The sequence below is a fragment of the Telmatherina bonti genome (assembly GCF_933228915.1).
Source record: "Telmatherina bonti genome assembly, chromosome: 18".
In the NCBI taxonomy this organism is placed as follows: Eukaryota; Metazoa; Chordata; class Actinopteri; order Atheriniformes; family Telmatherinidae; genus Telmatherina; species Telmatherina bonti.
In genome coordinates, this window is record NC_136616.1 from 38466254 (window position 1) to 38489874 (window position 23621).

The 23621-nt window shown below is 44.7% G+C and overlaps 1 protein-coding gene across 2 annotated transcripts in view; it reads left to right on the forward strand.

Moving 5' to 3' along the window:
* Positions 1 to 23621, forward strand: part of LOC306769438 (disks large homolog 4-like) — a gene marked incomplete at both ends in the record, with an annotated part of 206243 nt that overhangs the window by 57498 nt on the left and 125124 nt on the right. For both annotated transcript variants that reach the window (XM_079258043.1, XM_079258042.1), the window contains one exon: positions 19026 to 19148. In XM_079258043.1, coding sequence (XP_079114169.1) covers positions 19026 to 19148 — 123 coding nt within the window. The remainder of the gene's footprint in view (positions 1 to 19025; positions 19149 to 23621) is intronic.

Here is a 23621-nt window from a genome sequence, read left to right on the forward strand (position 1 = left end):
GCCTGCAGGTAAGCTCTCGGATAAAATGGCAACTTTCAGATCAGTGTACCAGTCATTCACATAGCAAGGTGTTGTTAGCTACCGTTAGCATACCGATAGCTAGCCTAAAATACATCAAGTGTTTTTTCACGTAATTAATGCTCGACCGCTCGTTACTTCACCAAGTTACGTTACTATGTCCACGCAGAGCTACTAAAGTAGATTATATTAGTCGGTCACAAGGCTATGACTGTGTTTGGTTTGTTAAATTAAATAAACAAATCAATAAGTTTGCTTTTTTTAAAAAACATTTTATGACATCTTTACATTTAAGAAACCTTAAAAATGTGCTGGTAATCCCAGGAGTTGTTTAAAAGGGGAAGGATGTTTGGGTGAAAAGGGGCCGATAATATCAGACTTTACTTCTGCTGCTCCTCATTTAGTTCAACTTTAAACTTGAAAATAAGTCCAATATATGCTTTGATCTATTGAATGAAATGAATGAATGAAATAAACAAAATGATTAAAGCTGCATAGTACTCTTCCTCTGATGAAGCACATTCAGAAGATGGTCTGTACGTCCGTGTTTTGGTGGAAAAGACACCAGAACTATCCTGCAACTAAAAACTGTCCATGTTTTGGTAAAACTGGGAAATATGGTGAAAGAAACGTGCTAACCTGTTTCAATGTGTTCTTATTCACTGTGGTGCAGTATACTGCAGTAGTATGTAGTACTACTACAGTATACTGCAGTAGTATGTAGTACTACTACAGTATACTGCAGTAGTATGAAGTATACTGCAGTAGTATGTAGTATACTGCAGTAGTATGTAGTATACTGCAGTATACTGCAGTAGTATGTAGTACTACTACAGTATACTGCAGTAGTATGTAGTATACTGCAGTATACTGCAGTAGTATGTAGTACTACTACAGTATACTGCAGTAGTATGTAGTATACTGCAGTATACTGCAGTAGTATGTAGTACTACTACAGTATACTGCAGTAGTATGTAGTACTACTACAGTATACTGCAGTAGTATGTAGTACTACTACAGTATACTGCAGTAGTATGTAGTATACTGCAGTAGTATGCAGTATACTGCAGTAGTCTGTAGTATACTGCAGTAGTCTGTAGTATACTGTAGTAGTATGTAGTATACTGCTGTAGTATGCAGTATACTGTAGTAATATGCAGTATACTGTAGTAGTATTTAGTATACTGCAGTATTATGTAGTATACTGCAGTAGTATGTAGTATACTGTAGGAGTATGTAGTATACTGTAGTAATATGCAGTATACTGCAGTAGTATGTAGTATACTGTAGTAGTATGTAGTATACTGCAGTAGTATGCAGTATACTGCAGTAGTATGTAGTATACTGTAGTAGTATGTAGTATACTGCAGTAGTATGTAGTATACTGTAGTAGTATGTGGTATACTGTAGTAGTATGTGGTATACTGCAGTAGTATGTGGTATAGTGTAGTAGTATTTAGTATACTGTAGTAGTATGTAGTATACTACAGTAGTATGTAGTATACTACAGTAGTATGTAGTATACTGCAGTAGTATGTAGTATACTGTAGTAGTATGCAGTATACTGTAGTAGTATGCGGTATACTGCAGTAGTATGCGGTATACTGTAGTAGTATGTGGTATACTGTAGTAGTATGTAGTATACTGCAGTAGTATGTAGTATACTGTAGTAATATGTAGTATACTGTAGTAGTATGTAGTATACTGCAGTAGTATGTAGTATACTGTAGTAGTATGTAGTATACTGCAGTAGTATGCAGTATACTGTAGTAGTATGCGGTATACTGCAGTAGTATGTAGTATACTGTAGTAGTATGTAGTATACTGCAGTAGTATGTAGTATACTGTAGTAATATGTAGTATACTGTAGTAGTATGTAGTATACTGCAGTAGTATGTAGTATACTGTAGTAGTATGTAGTATACTGCAGTAGTATGCAGTATACTGCAGTAGTATGTAGTATACTTTAGTAGTATGTAGTATACTGCAGTAGTATGTAGTATACTGTAATAGTATGTGGTATACTGTAGTAGTATGTGGTATACTGTAGTAGTATGTGGTATACTGCAGTAGTATGTGGTATAGTGTAGTAGTATTTAGTATACTGTAGTAGTATGTAGTATACTACAGTAGTATGTAGTATACTGCAGTAGTATGTAGTATACTGTAGTAGTATGCAGTATACTGCAGTAGTATGCGGTATACTGCAGTAGTATGCGGTATACTGTAGTAGTATGTGGTATACTGCAGTAGTATGTAGTATACTGTAGTAGTATGTAGTATACTGCAGTAGTATGTAGTATACTGTAGTAATATGTAGTATACTGTAGTAGTATGTAGTATACTGCAGTAGTATGCAGTATACTGTAGTAATATGTAGTATACTGCAGTAGTATGCAGTATACTGTAGTAATATGTAGTATACTGCAGTAGTATGTAGTATACTGTAGTAGTATGTAGTATAATGTAGTAATATGTAGTATACTGCAGTAGTATGTAGTATACTGCAGTAGTATGTAGTATACTGTAGTAGTATGTAGTATACTGCAGTAGTATGTAGTATACTGTAGTAGTATGTAGTATACTGCAGTAGTATGTAGTATACTGTAGTAGTATGTAGTATACTGTAGTAGTATGTAGTATACTGTAGTAGTATGTGGTATACTGTAGTAGTATGTAGTATACTGTAGTAGTATGTAGTATACTGTAGTAGTATGTAGTATACTACTTGTATTAAACGATTGAAGTTTGAGGATTTCTTCTTCTTGTGTTCCTAAATGAACACAGGGTCGAAGCAGAAGTTTGTTCAGAAGGAAGACGAGGTGAAGCTGATGGAGAAGATCCACCATCTAGCAGCGGTTCTTCTGGACATAAAGCACCAACCACTGGCCGTCTGGACTCTGCGATGAAGGCACTCAGAGCCAACGACTGTTCTATATTTCATGCACTTAAATGCTTCCATAACTTCAATAAATTCTACTGTAAACAAAATGAGTAGTTCTGTTATTTCTATAGGACTCATTTAATAGATCTTTTACAGTATGGAGGTGACAGTTTTATTCATTTTATTTATTCATTTAATATTTAGCACTGTCCCTGTGATGGACAGGCGAGCTGTCCCGGATGTACCCTGCTCTTCACCCAAAGACTCCCCATGGAGTTGGATGAAGTGGTTGGGAAAATGAATGAATGAATGAAAATTTGGCATCATTCATACAAGAGTGATTTCATGTTTTTAAGATACTAAGATTTTCATTTATCCACCATGCCTAAAATATAACTAAAACTAACTGCACAGGGAATTCCTTGTTCTGTATGTGTTGGGCAGATCTTGCATTTGAAATAATTGTTAATAGACCACTAACGGGGCTGACTAAGTGGTGAGCAGTAAAACACACTCACAGAATGCAATTAGGTCTTTTAATGACTAAAAGATTTTTTTTGATGTCACTTAAATTGGAGTTAATGGGAAATTTTTGTCTTGAAAAGACGACAACAACAGACAAGCAATTATTCAAACTGATTCTGGTTTTGTGCTTTTTTCTGGAGGGGGCCCACAAAGCAGTTTTTGCTTGGGCCCCCACATGACTAGCAGCAGCCCTGGGTAAACTAAACAGAGCAGGTTATTTTCTGGATAAGAGATCAGCGAGTATCTAGGCTCCACCTCCTGAAACTAAAGTTGAATATGAAAAGGAACGGACGACGTTCTGCCTAAAACACCTGTGATGAAACCCGTAGGTTTCTGAAGAGCTGAATTGAAGCTCGGTGGGCGGTTCCTACCATCGCCATCTTGGCAGGGGCATGCGTGTCGTCTCGCCCGGAAAATACAAATATGGGGAAAGAGGTGGAGCTGAGAGGGGCGCTGTGAGCGTCATGGTGGATGATTGACATCCATCAAACTAAGACCTGCATGTAGCTAAGAGCTAACCGAGCTAACACGAGCTAACTAGCTAATGGCGGTAAGCGGGTTAAAGCTTAATCACGCTGTTAAATAAATAAAAACTGCAGTTGTTCTACATTCCTCCTTCATGAAACGGTCAATCAAAAGGACAAGCCCATAAATTTGCTCAATTTCTATATAAAACTATTTCTAAACAGAGGAGTTTAAAAAATTTCACTCCCCTCCGCTGCCTCTCCGGTGGGTCCATAGCTGGCTCCGGGGTGGGGTGGTTGGATCCTGTGCATGGGGGTGGCTACCGGTCACCTGGACCTCGGGGTCCTCCTGGCCTGCTCCTTGCCTTTGTGTGGGCGGGGTCACATTGTGTGGGCGGGGTCACATTGGCATGATCTTCTCTGAACACGTTCCACTCTGCATGTTCTGCATCTGACACGGTCACTGGGTCGTCTGCAGGATTATTCACTAACAGCAGCTCTTTTTCTTTGTCTCTCATTAATATCTAACCTGATAGTTTATGGTGCTCCTGACACTTGATAGTCTAGTCCTCTGCAGGGGGAATAAGAATCTAAGATTGGCCTGTTTGTGTCTATGTGTGTGAATATGTAGGTACATACGTCTATTTAGGCAAATGCATATGGGTGTATATACGTACGTTAATGCAAATGTCTGTTTTTTCTTTCTTTCTCTATCCATCTCTCTTTTCCGCTCTCTCTACGAGGTGTTTTCATTTCTCTTTCCCTTTATCTTTCTGTTGCTCCTATCCTCTCTGGCGTGGCCCAGCAGTAGAAACTCTGTATTACAATTAAACAAAATAAATAAAGATATAAATAAAAATCTAGAAAATCAAGGAGATCATCATACCAGTAATGTTCGCCTTGGCAAACTAAATTTGCTCAGCAGAACACAACATCCAGACCATCATTCTGCTGCTTAAATGCTGGACAAGACAAAGAAAAACAAAAAAAAAAACCAAAAAAATTCCCCCCACAGTTGTCATGGAGGAATGACCTATTAAACCTAAAATATTTTTGTATCAGACAGTAAAGGTGTTTATTCCCGCTGTAAACATGTTTATTCCTGCTGTAAACATGTTTATTCCTGCTGTAAACATGGTTATTCCTGCTGTAAACATGTTTATTTCTGCTGTGAACGTGTTTATTCCTGCTGTAAACATGTTTTTTTCTGCTGTGAATGTGTTTATTCCTGCTTTAAACATGTTTATTCCTGCTGTAAACATGTTTATTCCTGCTGTAAACATGTTTATTCCTGTTGTAAACATGTTTATTCCTGCTGTAAACATGTTTATTTCTGCTGTAAACATGTTTAATTCTGCTGTAAACATGTTTATTTCTGCTGTAAACATGTTTATTCCTGTTGTAAACATGTTTATTCCTGCTGTAAACATGTTTATTCCTGCTGTGAACGTGTTTATTCCTGCTGTAAACATGTTTATTTCTGCTGTAAACATGTTTATTCCTGCTGTGAACATGTTTAATTCTGCTGTAAACATGTTTATTTCTGCTGTAAACATGTTTATTCCTGCTGTAAACATGTTTATTTCTGCTGTGAACGTGTTTATTCCTGCTGTAAACATGTTTATTTCTGCTGTAAACATGTTTATTTCTGCTGTAAACATGTTTATTCCTGTTGTAAACATGTTTAATTCTGCTGTAAACATGTTTATTCCTGCTGTAAACATGTTTATTCCTGCTGTGAACGTGTTTATTCCTGCTGTAAACATGTTTATTTCTGCTGTAAACATGTTTATTCCTGCTGTGAACGTGTTTAATTCTGCTGTAAACATGTTTATTTCTGCTGTAAACATGTTTATTCCTGCTGTAAACATGTTTATTTCTGCTGTGAACGAGTTTATTCCTGCTGTAAACATGTTTATTTCTGCTGTAAACATGTTTATTCCTGCTGTAAACATGTTTATTTCTGCTGTGAACGTGTTTATTCCTGCTGTAAACATGTTTATTTCTGCTGTAAACATGTTTATTCCTGTTGTAAACATGTTTAATTCTGCTGTAAACATGTTTATTCCTGCTGCAAACATGTTTATTTCTGCTGTGAACATGTTTAATTCTGCTGTAAACATGTTTATTTCTGCTGTAAGCATGTTTATTCCTGCTGTAAACATGTTTATTCCTGCTGTAAACATGTTTATTTCTGCTGTAAACATGTTTATTCCTGCTGTAAACATGTTTATTCCTGCTGTAAACATGTTTATTCCTGCTGTAAACATGTTTATTTCTGCTGTGAAGTTGGTCTTTTTAACATGGGAGCCTATGGGGATTTGCTCTGTTTTGCAGCCCCTAGTGGATGAAGGGGGAGCTGCAGTTTTATGCACTTCCACATAGGCTTAATTTTCAACAACTGGAGGTTGCTGCTCGGTATCCACACAATGTTAGGAATGGTGGTAGCATGGTTTTAATACAGTTAGAAAGTTGTTACCATAAAGTTAGCATGGTGTTAGCGAGGTACTAGCATGACATTAACATGGCATTAGTTCGGTGTTTGCTTGGTGTTAGCATGGTGTTAATATGGCGTGGCGTTAGCATCGTGTTAGCAGAAGTATTAGCATGGTGTCATCATCAATCATGAAAAAAACATTTCTCTATTTTACTGATATTTGAGCCTCAGTCACGGAAAGGTATCCGTTATCTGTCCTCTTCTGTCCCTATCAGTCCCAACTTGTCCTGAACTGTCCCTAGATGTCCCTACTTGTCCTTAGATGTTCCAACCTGTCTTTACCTTACCCTAGAAGTCCCTACCTGTCCCGACCTGTCTCGACCTGTCGCTACCTTACCCTAGATGTCCAGACCTGTCCCTAGAGATCACCATTTGTCCCCACCTGTTCCCAAGATGTCCCTACCTGTCTCTACCTTACCTTAGATGTCCCTACCTGTCCTTAGATGTCCCTACCTGTCTCTACCTTACCCTAGATGTCCCTACCTATCCCAACCTGTCCCTAGATGTCCAGACCTGTCCCTAGAGATCACCATTTGTCCCCACCTGTTCCCAAGATGTCCCTACCTGTCTCTACCTTACCCTAGATGTCCCTACCTATCCCAACCTGTCCCTAGATGTCCCAACCTGTCCCTAGATGTCCCTACCTGTCCCTAGATGTCCCTACCTGTCTCTAGATGTCCCTACCTGTCTCTGCCTTACCCTAGATGTCCCTACCTGTCTCTATCTTACCCTAGATGTCCCTACCTGTCCTTAGATGTCCTTACCTGTGGGGATATAGGTGGGTAGGGGATAGGGATGTGTGAGGATGAGTAGATGTGTGTGTGGAGGGGTATGTTGGCGCGTGGGTTGTATTGGGGTGTGCCTGTGTTGGAGGAGTGAGGGTGTGTGTGTAGGGGTGGGTGTATATGCGGAATGGGATGTCTGAGTGAGGGTGAAGTTTGGAGGGGGGCTGTGGGTGGTGGAGGGGTGCTTGGTGGGGCATGTGTGGTTGGGTAGAAGTAGAGGGATGGGGTGGCGGGGTGTGAGCGTGTGTGTGGGGGGGGGTGAGCGTGTGTGGGGGCGGGGGCGATTGGGGTTCGTGTGACTTGGTATGGGTGAGTGAGTAGAGGTGGGGTGGGGTTGTATATGTGATGGATGATGTGCATGCAGAGGGTTGTGTGGATGGGGGTTGAGAGGGGAGTGCGTGTTTGGGGGGGGGGGGGGGTATGCATGTATATGTGTGAGGGGAGTGCGTGTTGGGGGGGGGTATGCATGTATATGTGTGTGTGGTTTGGTGGTGGGGGCGCAGCTGGTGCACTGGGGTGCGACCTGGCTGCCGCTGAGTGGCGGTCTGGGGGTCCTGGTCCTCCGTCGGTGTGGGCTGTACCCTCTGCCTGCGGGGGCGGGGGGCTGCTCACGGGCTCTTGGGGCCCTGGGGCCTGCGCTCTGTCTGCCCTAGGTGGCCGGTGCCCGGCGGGATCGGCCCTTGCCGGCCTGGGCCTGCTGGGGCCTGTTCCCCCTGACTGCGGGGGACTCTGGTTGGGCACCTCCTTCGCCACCTCCTGGGCAGATGCATGGCTGGCTCCGGAGTGGGGGGGTTGGGATCTGTACCTGGGGGTGACTGTCGGTTACCCGGGTCTCTGGGTTCTCCTGGCCTTCCTCTAGCTGTAGGCGGGCGGGGTCACATTGGCATGATCACTCTTCTCTGAACACGTTCCACTCTGAATGTTCTGCATGAATGTTCTGCATGTGTCACAGTCACTGAGTCATCCAGCAAGTTTATTCACTAACAGCAGGTAGCTCTCTTTCTGTCTTTTTGACTTAACTTGCTAGTTTCTGGTCCTCATGATTGTCAACGGTTTTGTTCTCCATGAATCTAGAGTTGGCTTGTGTGGACGTATATATTTATGTGTGTGGGTGGGTATGTGTGTGTACTTATGTGTATGTATGTATGTGTATGGATATGTATATATGTATGCATATGTGTATGTGTATGTGTATGTATGTATGTGTATGGATATGTATATATGTATGCATATGTGTGAGTGTATGTGTATGTATGTATATGTGTGTGTATGTGTATGTGTGTATGTATGTGTATGTATGTGTGTGTATGTGTGTGTATGTATGTGAGTATGTATATGTGTATATATGTATATATATATATATGTGTGTGTATGTATGTGTATATGTATGTATATCTATCTTTATGTATGCATGTATGTGTACATGTGTGTGTATGCATGTGTATGTATGTGTATATGTATGTATGTATGTATATATGTATATATATAATGTATGTGCGAGTGTATATACATATATATGTAGGTGGGTATGTATGTGCATATACATGTATGCATTGATCTCTTTCTTTTGTTTTTTTTTTTTGTTTTTTTATGTTCTCTTTTCTGTTCTCTTTCTGCCCCTTTCCTGTCCTTTCCGGTCGGGTCCAGCAGCATAAACTCTGTAATACAAGCTATTATCCAAAACAAATTGAAAAATAAAATAAGAATCAAGAAATACAAGGGGATCATTACATCTACAAAAGTTCCCCTTGGCAAAATAAATCTGCTCAGCAGAACACAGCATCCAGAACATCAGTCTGCTTGCTTAAATGCTGGACAAGACAAAAAAAAAAAAGATGTCCTTACCTGTCTCTGCCTTACCCTAGATGTCCCTACCTATCCCAACCTGTCCCTAGATGTCCCTACCTGTGTCTACCTTACCCTAGATGTCCCTACCTATCCCAACCTGTCCCTAGATGTCCCTACCTGTCTCTACCTTACCCTAGATGTCCCTACCTATCCCAACCTGTCCCTAGATGTCCCTACCTGTGTCTACCTTACCCTAGATGTCCCTACCTATCCCAACCTGTCCCTAGATGTCCCTACCTGTGTCTACCTTACCCTAGATGTCCCTACCTATCCCAACCAGTCCCTAGATGTCCCTACCTGTCTCTACCTTACCCTAGATGTCCCTACCTATCCCAACCTGTCCCTAGATGTCCCTATCTGTCTCTACCTTACCCTAGATGTCCCTACCTATCCCAACCTGTCCCTAGATGTCCCTACCTGTGTCTACCTTACCCTAGATGTCCCTACCTATCCCAACCTGTCCCTAGATGTCCCAACCTTACCCTAGATGTCCCTACCTATCCCAACCTGTCCCTAGATGTCCCAACCTTACCCTAGATGTCCCTACCTATCCCAACCTGTCCCTAGATGTCCCAACCTTACCCTAGATGTCCCTACCTATCCCAACCTGTCCCTAGATGTCCCAACCTTACCCTAGATGTCCCTACCTATCCCAACCTGTCCCTAGATGTCCCAACCTGTCCCTAGATGTCCCAACCTGTCTCTAGATGTCCCAACCTTACCCTAGATGTCCCTACCTATCCCAACCTGTCCCTAGATGTCCCAACCTGTCCCTAGATGTCCCAACCTTACCCTAGATGTCCCTACCTATCCCAACCTGTCCCTAGATGTCCCAACCTTACCCTAGATGTCCCTACCTATCCCAACCTGTCCCTACCTATCCCAACCTGTCCCTAGATGTCCCAACCTGTCCCTAGATGCCCCAACCTGTCCCTAGATGTCCCTACCTGTCCCTAGATGTCCCTACCTGTCTTTACCTTACTCTAGATGTCCCTACCTGTCCCAACCTGTCCCTAGATGTCCCAACCTGTCCCTAGATGTCCCAACCTGTCCCTAGATGTCTCTACCTTACCCTAGATGTCCCTACCTATCCCAACCTGTCCCTAGATGTCTCTACCTTACCCTAGATGTCCCTACCTATCCCTAGATGTCCCTACCTGTCTCTACCTTACCCTAGATGTCCCTACCTGTCTCTACCTTACCCTAGATGTCCCTACCTGTCTCTACCTTACCCTAGATGTCCCTACCTATCCCAACCTGTCCCTAGATGTCCCAACCTGTCCCTAGATGTCCCTACCTGTCTCTACCTTACCCTAGATGTCCCTACCTGTCTCTACCTTACCCTAGATGTCCCTACCTATCCCAACCTGTCCCTAGATGTCCCAACCTGTCCCTAGATGTCCCTACCTGTCTCTACCTTACCCTAGATGTCCCTACCTATCCCAACCTGTCCCTAGATGTCCCAACCTGTCCCTAGATGTCTCTACCTTACCCTAGGTGTCCCTACCTATCCCAACCTGTCCCTAGATGTCTCTACCTTACCCTAGATGTCCCTACCTATCCCAACCTGTCCCTAGATGTCCCAACCTGTCCCTAGATGTCTCTACCTTACCCTAGATGTCTCTACCTTACCCTAGATGTCTCTACCTGTCCCTAGATGTCCCTACCTGTCTCGACCTGTCTCTACCTTACCCAGGCTTCTGTTATCGGTGTTCGTTTCCACTCTGATGTTTCTTTTTCCAGTTATTTTTCTGTGATATTTTCTCCTCATCAGAGACAGACGGACACGTCGGACCAGAAATAGCTTTTTCTATCTTTAGCTGCATCACTTCTGCTAACACACACACCGACACACACCCGTCCTCTCAGAAGTCTGCTTGTGAGTTCAGACTCACACCAAGCTGGACAGGACAGCCGTGATGAGGACACCCCTGTCCCACCCAGAACCAGCTCAGACCAGATCGGGCTGGTATCCCAGTCGTCCAGATCCATGTGGTCATCGGTCAGTTTCAGGTCAGCTGGGATGCGTTCCGACCATCTTCGTCCTGGTTGTGACTCAGACTAATATTTGGTCATTAAACGAGCAAAGGAGGCGATTCCATCTGGTTTTGACCTCTTTCTGCTTCTTTTCCTGGTTCTGAAGACATTTCTGGAGAAAACCGTCAGGTTCATAAACGTGGCCTGTAGAGCAGCCGGTCTGCAGGTGAACTCCTGCAAGGTCCAGGACAGGAGACCAAACGCTGAGACAGAGGAAGGAAGGAACACCAGGTCCGGTTCCATCTAGTTCCAACATGCTGGAACCCAGAAAGTCCCCTTCAGGAACTGATCGGTAAAACCGATCTCTGAGGAGGAAACCTTCCTAAACAAGTTCTGATCCAGGACTGAAGACCAGATCTGATCAGAGACGGTTTCCTACAGAACCCAGTTCACAAGAAACCAGTCAAGTCCATGTCTAGACCTGCTGGCTCAGAGACTCGCCTACAGACCCAGAAGTCCAACGACATACCGTCTGATCTGAGATCAGTGCTGAACTCCACATTTATGACTTTAATATCTGCTCAAACTTTATGTCTTTACAGCAGTAAAATAATCCTGAAGTTATCTTAGGAACACGTAAAGTTTTCCTCCTTAAATAATCTCAGTAACTAAAGTAATTCTGAGAACTTTAAAGTAATCCTAGGAATACGTCCCGTCAGTTTCTGTCCCACCTGGATGAGACGTCACCTTGTTTCATGTGATCGTTGATGTTCTGCTGTTTTACGTTTAGGGCTGGAACAGTTTGGTTTGGATGTCGATGGTGGAGTCTTTCTGCAGTCTCTCCTCGTTCTGTTGGCTTCTTGTCTTCTTGTCTTCTTCTTGTCTTCTTGTCTTCTTTTCTTCTTCTTGTCTTCTTGTCTTCTTTTCTTCTTCTTGTCTTCTTGTCTTCTTCTTGTCTTCTTGTCTTCTTCTTGTGTTCTTCTTGTCTTCTTGTCTTCTTTTCTTCTTCTTGTCTTCTTGTCTTCTTTTCTTCTTCTTGTCTTCTTTTCTTCTTCTTGTCTTCTTGTCTTCTTTTCTTCTTCTTGTCTTCTTTTCTTCTTGTCTTCTTCTTGTCTTCTTGTCTTCTTTTCTTCTTCTTGTCTTCTTCTTGTCTTCTTGTCTTCTTCTTGTCTTCTTGTTGTCTTCTTGTCTTCTTCTTGTCTTCTTCTTGTCTTCTTGTCTTCTTTTCTTCTTCTTGTCTTCTTGTCTTCTTTTCTTCTTCTTGTCTTCTTTTCTTCTTCTTGTCTTCTTGTCTTCTTTTCTTCTTCTTGTCTTCTTTTCTTCTTGTCTTCTTTTCTTCTTGTCTTCTTCTTGTCTTCTTGTCTTCTTTTCTTCTTCTTGTCTTCTTCTTGTCTTCTTGTCTTCTTCTTGTCTTCTTGTTGTCTTCTTGTCTTCTTCTTGTCTTCTTTTCTTCTTCTTGTCTTCTTGTCTTCTTCTTGTCTTCTTGTCTTCTTCTTGTCTTCTTTTCTTCTTGTCTTCTTGTCTTCTTCTTGTCTTCTTTTCTTCTTGTTGTCTTCTTGTCTTCTTCTTGTCTTCTTTTCTTCTTCTTGTCTTCTTGTCTTCTTCTTGTCTTCTTGTTGTCTTCTTGTCTTCTTTTCTTCTTGTCTTCTTCTTGTCTTCTTGTCTTCTTCTTGTCTTCTTTTCTTCTTCTTGTCTTCTTCTTGTCTTCTTTTCTTCTTGTCTTCTTGTCTTCTTCTTGTCTTCTTTTCTTCTTGTCTTCTTCTTGTCTTCTTGTCTTCTTTTCTTCTTGTCTTCTTGTCTTCTTTTCTTCTTGTCTTCTTGTCTTCTTCTTGTCTTCTTTTCTTCTTGTCTTCTTCTTGTCTTCTTGTCTTCTTCTTGTTTTCTTTTCTTCTTCTTGTCTTCTTGTCTTCTTCTTGTTTTATTTTCTTCTTCTTGTCTTCTTGTTGTCTTCTTTTCTTCTTCTTGTTTTCTTTTCTTCTTCTTGTCTTGTTTTTATTGTCTGGTTGGACGTCAGGACCTGATATCTGGAAGCAGAGATTGGTTCCCAGTGTCGTGGAGAGTAAATGTTACTGTTTGCAAGTGAAGGAGCAGAGATCTGTGATGTGTGTGACAGTGTGTGTGTGTGTGTGTGTGTGTGTGTCTGTGTGTGGAGTAACGCCTGCAGCACCACATGACAGTCACACGCGTGTAACACAAACTGTAATGATGCCAGCAGGACGTCAACACAGCCGTGGGATTTATGGAGCGCCGCCGCTCAGATCAGGTGGGACAGGTGTAGACAGGTGTGGACAGATGAGACAGATGTGGACAGGTGAGACAGGTGAGACAGGTGTAGACAGGTGAGACAGGTGTGGACCGGTGAGACAGGTGTGGACCGGTGAGACAGATGAGACAGGTGTGGACAGGTGTAGACAGATGTGGACAGGTGAGACAGGTGAGACAGGTGTGGACAGGCGAGACAGGTGTAGACAGATGTGGACAGGTGAGACATGTGAGACAGGTGTGGACAGGTGAGACAGGTGTGGACATGTGAGACAGATGTGGACAGATGAGACAGGTGAGACAGATGTGGATAGATGAGACAGGTGAGACAGGTGTAGACAGATGTGGACAGGTGAGACAGGTGAGACAGGTGTAGACAGGTGAGACAGATGAGACAGGTGTGGACAGGTGAGACATGTGAGACGGGTGTGGACAGTTGTGGACATGTGAGACAGGTGTGGACAGGTGAGACAGGTGTAGACCGATGTGGACAGGTGAGACAGATGTGGACAGGTGAGACAGGTGTAAACAGATGTGGACAGGTGAGACAGGTGAGACAGGTGTGGACAGGTGAGACAGGTGTAGACAGATGTGGACAGGTGAGACAGGTGTGGACAGATGTGGACAGGTGAGACAGGTGAGACAGGTGTAGACAGATGAGACAGGTGAGACAGATGAGACAGGTGTGGACAGATGAGACAGGTGAGACAGATGAGACAGGTGTGGACAGATGAGACAGGTGAGACAGATGAGACAGGTGTGGACAGGTGAGACAGGTGTGGACAGATGAGACAGGTGTGGACAGATGAGACAGGTGAGACAGGTGTGGACAGGTGAGACAGGTGCAGGTAACAGAACCAGAAGACAGACTCGGGTCTTGATGAATGGAGGTTGGCTCCTCCTCTGATCAGTGATGTCAGCTGTGTGCTCTCAGATGAGGAAGGGGGGCGGGATGCTTGTTTCCATGGAAACCCCAGCAGCAATCTTAGTCTCTACTGCCTGTGCTACTTTTGTTCTTTTTTCTATTCCTCTTGTTTTCTTCTGTTCATCTTTCTTCTTTTTACCCGTTTGTCATCTTTTACTCATCCTCTGATTCCCTCCATCCTTCCTGTCATCCTTAGTTCTCATTTCCCCTCCTGTTTGTCTCTTCCCTCCCTCCTCTGTCTATCTCCCACCATCCTTCATCCTCTTCTTTCCTTCATTAAATCCTCCGTTCTGGAGCAGGTTTGGAATAGAAATGAGTCTCCGGGTCACCTTGACGCGAGTGTGTTGTTCTTTATTTCACATCTTCAGTCATGCAGGACCAACCGCCTCATGGCCGCTGAAGCGTGGACGTCACATCTTCCTTAGCTGAGACCAGATGACGGAAGTGTGACAGCTGACTGGAGCTAATCCAGTTTTCATTGATTCTGACCTGACTTAAGCCAGAATGAGTTACATCGTTTCATGGAATGGATCAGTTTATGTCAAGTGATCGACAGTGAGTATTAGAAGGAATTTTAGCTTCTGTTAACTCTTTGTGGCTCAGGTGGCTGCAGGTCTGGGGTGGCCCCCTGAGCGGGGATCTTAGATGTTTAATAGCTGGGGGGGGGCTGGGTTTCCAGTCCTGGCGGGGTGCCTTGCGTGGGTCAGTGGTTGGAGATGCCTCAAGGCGGTGGGGCGAGGTCGCTGGCGGGGGCTGGATTGGCGGGTAACCAGACTACCAGGTGTGCACCCTCAGTAATCTTAGGCTGCTATGAACAGGAATGCGGCCGGTACGGGTTGTCGGAGGGATTTCCACAGGGGTCAGGGAAACAACAGTCCAGTACGTGTGCGTATGATAGGCAGTTGTAACTTGGTCTGTGCTGCAGGGACAAGGCCTTCTTGTCACAATGTGTATGTAGGTGTAGTGGTACGTATGTATGGGGGGGTGGAGGGTTGTGGTTAGGAAGGGGGTAGGACTGAAGTGAGAGGGGTGAGGAGTTGTGGTGGTTTGTTCTAGGGGAGGTAGAACAGGAAGGGGTGTTTTCTTGGTGGACAGGGGTGAGTGGGATGTTGGGTTTTGGAGGGTGGATTAAATGTTTGGGCCTGTATGTCAGAATGGGTGTGTATATGTGTGTGTGTCTGTAGGTGTGTAGATGTGTGTGTATACCAGGCTGATGGTGAGGGTGTGTAAATGTATTGGTGTGTAGAGGAGGAGGGGATGTGATGTGTCTCTGTGTGGGGGCGTCTTCTGGGGGATGCGGGGGTGGTGGGCTCTTGGTCTGTCTGTCATTCTGCTGCCTCTCTCCTTCATTGCCCCGTCCCCAGCTTTTGCATGTGGTTTGTTGGTGCCTTCTGGGGCCACCGGACTCTTTTGTTGGTATTCCTGAGGGCCCTGGCTATTGGGGCGGCTACCCCTGGCTTGTCCTGGCCCTCGGGGGCCTGGGAATGGGGGACGTGCAGCATCGCATGGACATCGGGGGCAGTACCGCTGGATTGGCAGACTGGGGTGGTGGTCCCCCATTTTAATAAGGAGGACCGGAGGGTGTGTTCCAATTACAGGGGAATCACACTCCTCAGCCTCCCTGGTAAGGTCTATTCAGGGGTCCTGGAGAGGAGGGTCCGCCGGATAGTCGAATCCCGGATTGAGGAGGAGCAGTGTGGTTTTCGTCCTGGTCGCGGAACAGTGGACCAGCTCTATACCCTCTTTGGGGTCCTGGAGGGGGCATGGGAGTTTGCCCAACCAGTCTACATGTGCTTTGTGGACCTGGAGAAGGCGTTCGACCGTGTCCCCCGGGGGCTCCTGTGGGGGGTACTCCGGGAGTATGGGGTACCGGACCCCCTTGTACGGGCTGTCCGGTCCCTGTACGACAGGTGTCAGAGCTTGGTCCGCATTGCCGGTAGTAAGTCGGATCCGTTTCCAATAAGGGTTGGACTCCGCCAAGGCTGCCCTTTATCACCGATTCTGTTCATAACTTATATGGACAGAATTTCTAGGTGCAGCCGAGGTGTTGAGGGGATCCGACTTGGTGGCCTCAGGATTGGGTCCCTGCTTTTTTCAGATGATGTGGTCCTGTTGGCTTCATCTGGTCGTGATCTCCAGCTCTCACTTGAGCGATTCGCTGCAGAGTGTGAAGCGGCTGGGATGAGAATCAGCACCTCCAAATCTGAGACCATGGTCCTCAGCCGGAATAGGGTGGATTGCCCTCTCCGGGTCGGGGGTCAGGTCCTGCCTCAAGTGGAGGAGTTTAAATATCTCGGGGTCTTGTTCACGAGTGAGGGAAGGATGGAGCGTGAGATCGACAGACGGATCGGTGCGGCGTCTGCAGTAATGCGGACTCTGCGCCGGTCTGTCGTGGTAAAGAAGGAGCTGAGCCAGAAGGTGAAGCTCTCGATTTATCAGTCGATCTACGTTCCTACCCTCACCTATGGTCATGAGCTGTGGGTCGTAACCGAAAGAAGGAGATCTCGTATACAGGCGGCTGAAATGAGTTTCCTCCGCAGGGTGGCCGGGCTCTCCCTTAGAGATAGGGTGAGGAGCTCGGTCATCCAGGAGGGGATCAGAGTAGAGCCGCTGCTCCTCCGCATCGAGAGGAACCAGTTGAGGTGGCTCGGGCATCTGGTCAGGATGCCTCCTGGACCTCCCTGGTGAGGTGTTCCAGGCACGTCCCTCTGGGAGGAGACCCCGGGGAAGACCCAGGACACGCTGGAGGGATTACATCTCTCGGCTGGCCTGGGAACGCCTCGGGACCCCCCCGCAGAGTTGGCAAATGTGGCTGGGGAGAGGGAAGTCTGGGTTTCCCTGTTTAGGCTGCTGCCCCCGCCACCCGACCCCGGATATGTGACAGAAGATGAGATGAGATGAGAATTTAGGAAAGTTGGTGGCCACTGGGCTACAAGGGAGGGAGGGATGTATGCAGGTGGCTGGGGATGTGTATGGTTGGGGTATGGTGGTAGGGGGCGTGATGGGGGTGGGTTAGGGTATGTAGGAGTGTACTTGTGTAAAGGAAGAGAGTAAATGGGAGTGCAGGAGGTGTGGTGTGTGCGTGTGCATGAATAAAGGGGTAGTATATTAGTGTGGGTGGGTTGAGGTGGAGGGATTGGGTGGGAGGTGTGGGTACGGATAGGGGCAGTGCATGAGTAGAGGTGGAGGGATGGGTTGGGGTATGTGTGTCGGGAAGAATGAGTGATTAGAGATTAAATTAAGATTAATCTGTAATCTCTAAAATTGAGATTAATTAAATAAAATCAAACACTCCAAAAGTCATGTGAAGACATTATAAGATGATTGAATGTAATGCAGTTATTTAGACCTCAATCTGATGTCTCAAGCCATGTTTCTACCAACAAGTCCATTCATCCATTGGCTTTGAGCTATTAGTGGATTACAGTGTGTCATGCTTCATGATTTTGGGTCACATAGGTAAGACTGCAACCGCGGGAGGAATATTCTGGCATCCTTCCACTTTTTTCCCATAGAAACCAAAAAAAACAAACGCATACTGATCTGTCTTGTAACAAGCCAGACCCCTTGGTGGAAATGGGCTTTTATTACCCGGTTACCATTTATTTAGTTTTATGGCCTCATTTGGGATACTGGCATCTGGGAGCTCTGAGGTTTTGAGGGGGTCCAGGAAGAACAATTTGTTGTTTCCACTTAGGTTTGCTGTAATACATGAGCCATCCGCTGAAACAAACTCACATTACCCGACAATATACTGAATGGTGAGCAAAGTCCCTTTATATGCTGACGATATTTTCCTGTTTCTCATGGTCCACATACACTAAGAACAAGACTTTTTCTTGCTTTACTAAGTTTTCTACCACAAACGTCCCTGTTTCTCTTCCTTTGAAATGGTCCCAATGAGGATTTTTGAAGCTATAACTCCAGACTTCCACTAAATATGTATAGACAGATTCATCTCCTTGTTTGCCAGGTTTTGAATTGTTGGGACTTTTACTCTGTGTTTTCTGTGCTGATCATTTAATTCTTAATTTAGACTACCTCTGAATTAGCTTTGCACTGTCAATAAGAGCAAAAAGGTTGTGGTTATTTTCGAACCAGGGAGAGATATTTCCTTTGGGACCTGCAGGATGTGGCCTAGGATTATCCCTAACCCTAAAAGTTTTACTTTAGTTCTCTTTTCCCTGATTTAACTGGTGGGTCTGGTTTCACTGGAAGTCTGTCTCTAGCACGTGTTGTGTTTTCCTGAGGGTTGATGGATCTGTTTTGATACCTGAGGATAATATGGTGAATGGGAAGGATAAAATATCACAGGGAAGCGTTTCATTTAGTCATTGAGGAGTTCTGAGGAGTCCTTACGAAGACTGCAGATGTTCCTGGAGACACGTCCAGGTGTTACAGATGTTTGATGTAATTCCACGAATCCTTTTAGTCATCGAACAAACCAAAGTGTCTCTTGGTGACATATGCTTGGTGTTTTACAGGTGGTGTTAATGCATAAACGTAACCTGCAAGCCTTGTTTTTCCTTTTGGGTTGTTTTGGGCTGATTGATTGGTTAGTTTGATTCATGTTCTATTTGGCTAAAGCAGCTATTCTCTTACCTTTGTTCATGTGCACGGTGTTTGTTGGCAGGGAATAAAAGATTCTGAGATATTAACAATACAACTGTAATGATAGTATTTAACAGAATTTATAGATTAACTGTAAATATAAAAACCAAACTTTCTACATCCTAAAAACAATCCGGTTCTCTTGACGTTGTTTCTGTTCTTCCTCTATTGAGAAATGTGAAAACGTTAACAGCTACTGCTCATACCTCGCACCATCTGTGTCCCACAGAAATATCGTTACCAAGATGATGAGACTCCTGTTGATCCTAGCCCTGGTCATATGATCCACGGACGAAGCACCGAGCTCAGCCACGCACACCTGGACGGATACACACACCCTGCTGCACTCACCGTAAGTACACACACTCACACTACAACACACACTACTCGATACCACATCACCCAGAATGCACCTGGTCGGGTTTAAGATTGTGATTGTCGTGATTGTAAGACTTCTTTCGTAGGTTTAAGGAGTGATTATGGTCATTTAAAAAGGGTTAAAGGGTGATTGTAAGTCTTTTTTTATAAGGTTCAAGGGGTGATTGTGGTTATCATGACTTCTTCATAAGGTTTAAGGAGTGATTATGGTAATAGTAGAATTTTTTTATAAGGTTTTAGGGGTGATTGTGGTTATCATAAGACTTCTTTATAAGGTTTAAGGAGTGATTATGGTAACAATAGAATTTTTTTATAAGGTTTTAGGGGTGATTGTGGTTATCATAAGATTTCTTTATAAGGTTTAAGGAGTGATTATGGTAATAGTAGAATTTATTTATAAGGTTTTAGGGGTGATTGTGGTTATCATAAGACTTCTTTATAAGGTTTAAGGAGTGATTATGGTAACAGTAGAATTTCTTTTTATAAGGTTTTAGGGGTGATTGTGGTGATTTTAAGACGACTTCAGAATGTTTAAGGAGAGATTGTGGTGATACTATGACTTCTTTTGAAGGTTTAAGGGGTGATTGCGGAGATTGTGCTCATCGTGGGGTCTTTTACAAGTGACTGAAGATATTCCAAAAAGTTAATAAGTGAAATGAGCAGTAATTCGTTGTAGTTTTGGTCAGTTCTCTAAAAGAAATCTCACATAATCCTCGAATATTCCACAAATTTTGCAATAACATTCTTAATTGTTTAAAAAATTCAAATAAATTGTAAGGTAAACTATCTATGAACATCCGTTTCAGCTAAAGGGTTAAAAACTCAACATTTCTGCAATGTGTTTTAATGAACACACATATTTAGTGACAGTGAAGGAATGCCTTCGGCAGATTACTACTGCAACACCTCCTCAGTGGGTAAAACCAACCCGTCTCGTGGGTAAAACCAACCCTTCTCAGTGGGTAAAACCGACCCGTCTCAGTGGGAAAAACCAACCCGTCTCCATGGGTAAAACCAACCCGTCTCGTGGGTAAAACCAACCCTTCTCAGTGGGTGAAACCAACCCGTCTCGTGGGTAAAACCAACCCGTCTCATGGGTAAAACCAACCCGTCTCAGTGGGTAAAACTAACCAGTCTCAGTGGGTAAAACTAACCAGTCTCAGTGGGTAAAACCAACCCGTCTCATGGGTAAAACCAAGCTGTCTCAATGGGTAAAACTAACCCGTCTCAGTGAGTAAAACCAACCCGTCTCAGTGGGTAAAACCAACCCGTCGCAGTGGGTAAAACTAACCCGTCTCAGTGGGTAAAACCAACCCGTCTCGTGGGTAAAACCAACCCGTCTCAGTGGGTAAAACCAACCCGTCTCAGTGGGAAAAACCAACCCGTCTTAGTGGGTAAAACCAACTCGTCTCAGTGGGTAAAACCAACCCGTCTCAGTGGGTAAAACTAACCTGTCTCAGTGGGTAAAACCAACCCGTCTCAGTGGGTAAAACCAACCCGTCTTAGTGGGTAAAACCAACTCGTCTCAGTGGGTAAAACCAACTCGTCTCAGTGGGAAAAACCAACCAGTCTCAGTGGGTAAAACTAACCTGTCTCAGTGGGTAAAACCAACTCGTCTCAGTGGGAAAAACCAACCCGTCTTAGTGGGTAAAACCAACCCGTCTTAGTGGGTAAAACCAACTCGTCTCAGTGGGTAAAACCAACCCGTCTTAGTGGGTAAAACTAACTCGTCTCAGTGGGTAAAACCAACTCGTCTCAGTGGGAAAAACCAAACCGTCTCAGTGGGTAAAACCAACCCGTCTTAGTGGGTAAAACTAACTCGTCTCAGTGGGTAAAACCAACTCGTCTCAGTGGGAAAAACCAACCCGTCTTAGTGGGTAAAACCAACTCGTCTCAGTGGGTAAAACCAACCCGTCTCGTGGGTGAAACCAACCCGTCTCAGTGGGTAAAACCAACCCGTCTCAGTGGGTAAAACCAACTCGTCTCAGTGGGTAAAACCGACCCGTCTCAGTGGGTAAAACCAACTCGTCTCAGTGGGTAAAACCAACCCGTCTCAGTGGGTAAAACTAACCTGTCTCAGTGGGTAAAACCAACCCGTGTCGTGGGTAAAACCAACCTGTCTCAGTGGGTAAAACCAACCCGTCTCATGGGTAAAACCAACCCATCCGTCTCATGGGTAAAACCAACCTGTCTCAATGGGTAAAACTAACCAGTCTCAGTGGGTAAAACCAACCCGTCTCAGTGGGTAAACCAACCCGTCTCGTGGGTAAAACCAACCCGTCTCAGTGGGTAAAACTAACCCGTCTCAGTGGGTAAAACCAACCCATCTCGTGGGTAAAACCAACCCGTCTCAGTGGGTAAAACCAACCCGTCTCGTGGGTAAAACCAACCCGTCTCAATGGGTAAAACTAACCAGTCTCAGTGGGTAAAACCAACCTGTCTCAGTGGGTAAAACCAACCCGTCTCAGTGAGTAAAACTAACCCGTCTCAGTGGGTAAAACCAACCCGTCTCAGTGGGTAAAACTAACCCGTCTCAGTGGGTAAAACCAACCCGTCTCGTGGGTAAAACTAACCCGTCTCAGTGGGTAAAACCAACCCGTCTCAGTGGGTAAAACTAACCCATCTCAGTGGGTAAAACCAACTCGTCTCAGTGGGTATAACCAACCCGTCTAGTGGGTAAAACCAACCTGTCTCAATGGGTAAAACTAACCCATCTCACTGGGTAAAACCAACCTGTCTCAATGGGTAAAACCAACCTGTCTCAATGGGTAAAACTAACCAGTCTCAGTGGGTAAAACTAACCCATCTCAGTGGGTAAAACCAACCCATCTCAGTAGGTAAAACCAACCCGTGTCGTGGGTAAAACCAACCCGTCTCGTGGGTAAAACCAACCTGTCTCAGTGGGTAAAACTAACCTGTCTCAGTGGGTAAAACCAACCCATCTCATCGGTAAAACCAACCCGTCTCAATGGGTAAAACTAACCAGTATCAGTGGGTAAAACCAACCCGTCTCATGGGTAAAACCAACCTGTCTCAATGGGTAAAACCAACCAGTCTCAGTGGGTAAAACCAACCCATCTCAGTGGGTAAAACTAACCCGTCTCAGTGGGTAAAACCAACCCGTCTCGTGGGTAAAACCAACCCATCTCAGTGGGTAAAACCAACCCGTCTAGTGGGTAAAACCAACCTGTCTCAATGGGTAAAACTAACCCGTCTCAGTGGGTAAAACCAACCTGTTTCAGTGGGTAAAACCAACCCGTCTCATGGGTAAAACCAACCTGTCTCAATGGGTAAAACTAACCAGTCTCAGTGGGTAAAACTAACCCATCTCAGTGGGTAAAACCAACCCGTCTCAGTGGGTAAAACTAACCCGTCTCAGTGGGTAAAACCAACCCGTCTCATGGGTAAAACCAACCTGTCTCAATGGGTAAAACCAACCAGTCTCAGTGGGTAAAACCAACCCATCTCAGTGGGTAAAACTAACCCGTCTCAGTGGGTAAAACCAACCCGTCTCGTGGGTAAAACCAACCCATCTCAGTGGGTAAAACCAACCCGTCTAGTGGGTAAAACCAACCTGTCTCAATGGGTAAAACTAACCCGTCTCAGTGGGTAAAACCAACCTGTTTCAGTGGGTAAAACCAACCCGTCTCATGGGTAAAACCAACCTGTCTCAATGGGTAAAACTAACCAGTCTCAGTGGGTAAAACTAACCCATCTCAGTGGGTAAAACCAACCCGTCTCAGTGGGTAAAACTAACCCGTCTCAGTGGGTAAAACCAACCCGTGTCGTGGGTAAAACCAACCCGTCTCAGTGGGTAAAACCAACCCGTCTCAGTGGATAAAACTAACCCGTCTCGTGGGTAAAACCAACCTGTCTCAATGTGTAAAACCAACCCGTGTCGTGGGTAAAACCAACCCGTCTCAGTGGGTAAAACCAACCTGTCTCAGTGGGTAAAACTAACCCGTCTCAGTGGGTAAAACTAACCCGTCTAACTAACCCGTCTCTCAGCTGATGACACCCAGCTGTTGTTCTTCATACGACCAGCAGGGGGCAGCAGCTAGCAGCCTGGAAGTGTCGGTGAATGTGTGTTCAGTGAACATCCATCTGCCACGCTGCCCTCCAGGTTCTCGGTACGATAATTAGGTACGTAACAGAAGCAACTAAACAGTCAGATGTAGGTCATGCAGCAGAACGAAGCCAGATTCATCATCACTGTGTCTCTGATTTGTGGTTTCATTCTCCAGTTCCACCAGAACCAGCAGGTTCTGTTGGATGTTGTCCAGGTCATGAAGCCGCTTGCTTCTAAATGAACCCAACATATAATCTGGGTTCATCGTTGGATCTCATGGTAACGATCACTGGAAAGCGTTGAAAAAGGAGGAGAGTCTGACTGCTTTGTGGAGGTTTCAGACCGGTTTCCGGGTTCTGGTTTCTGATGAGGTTCAGA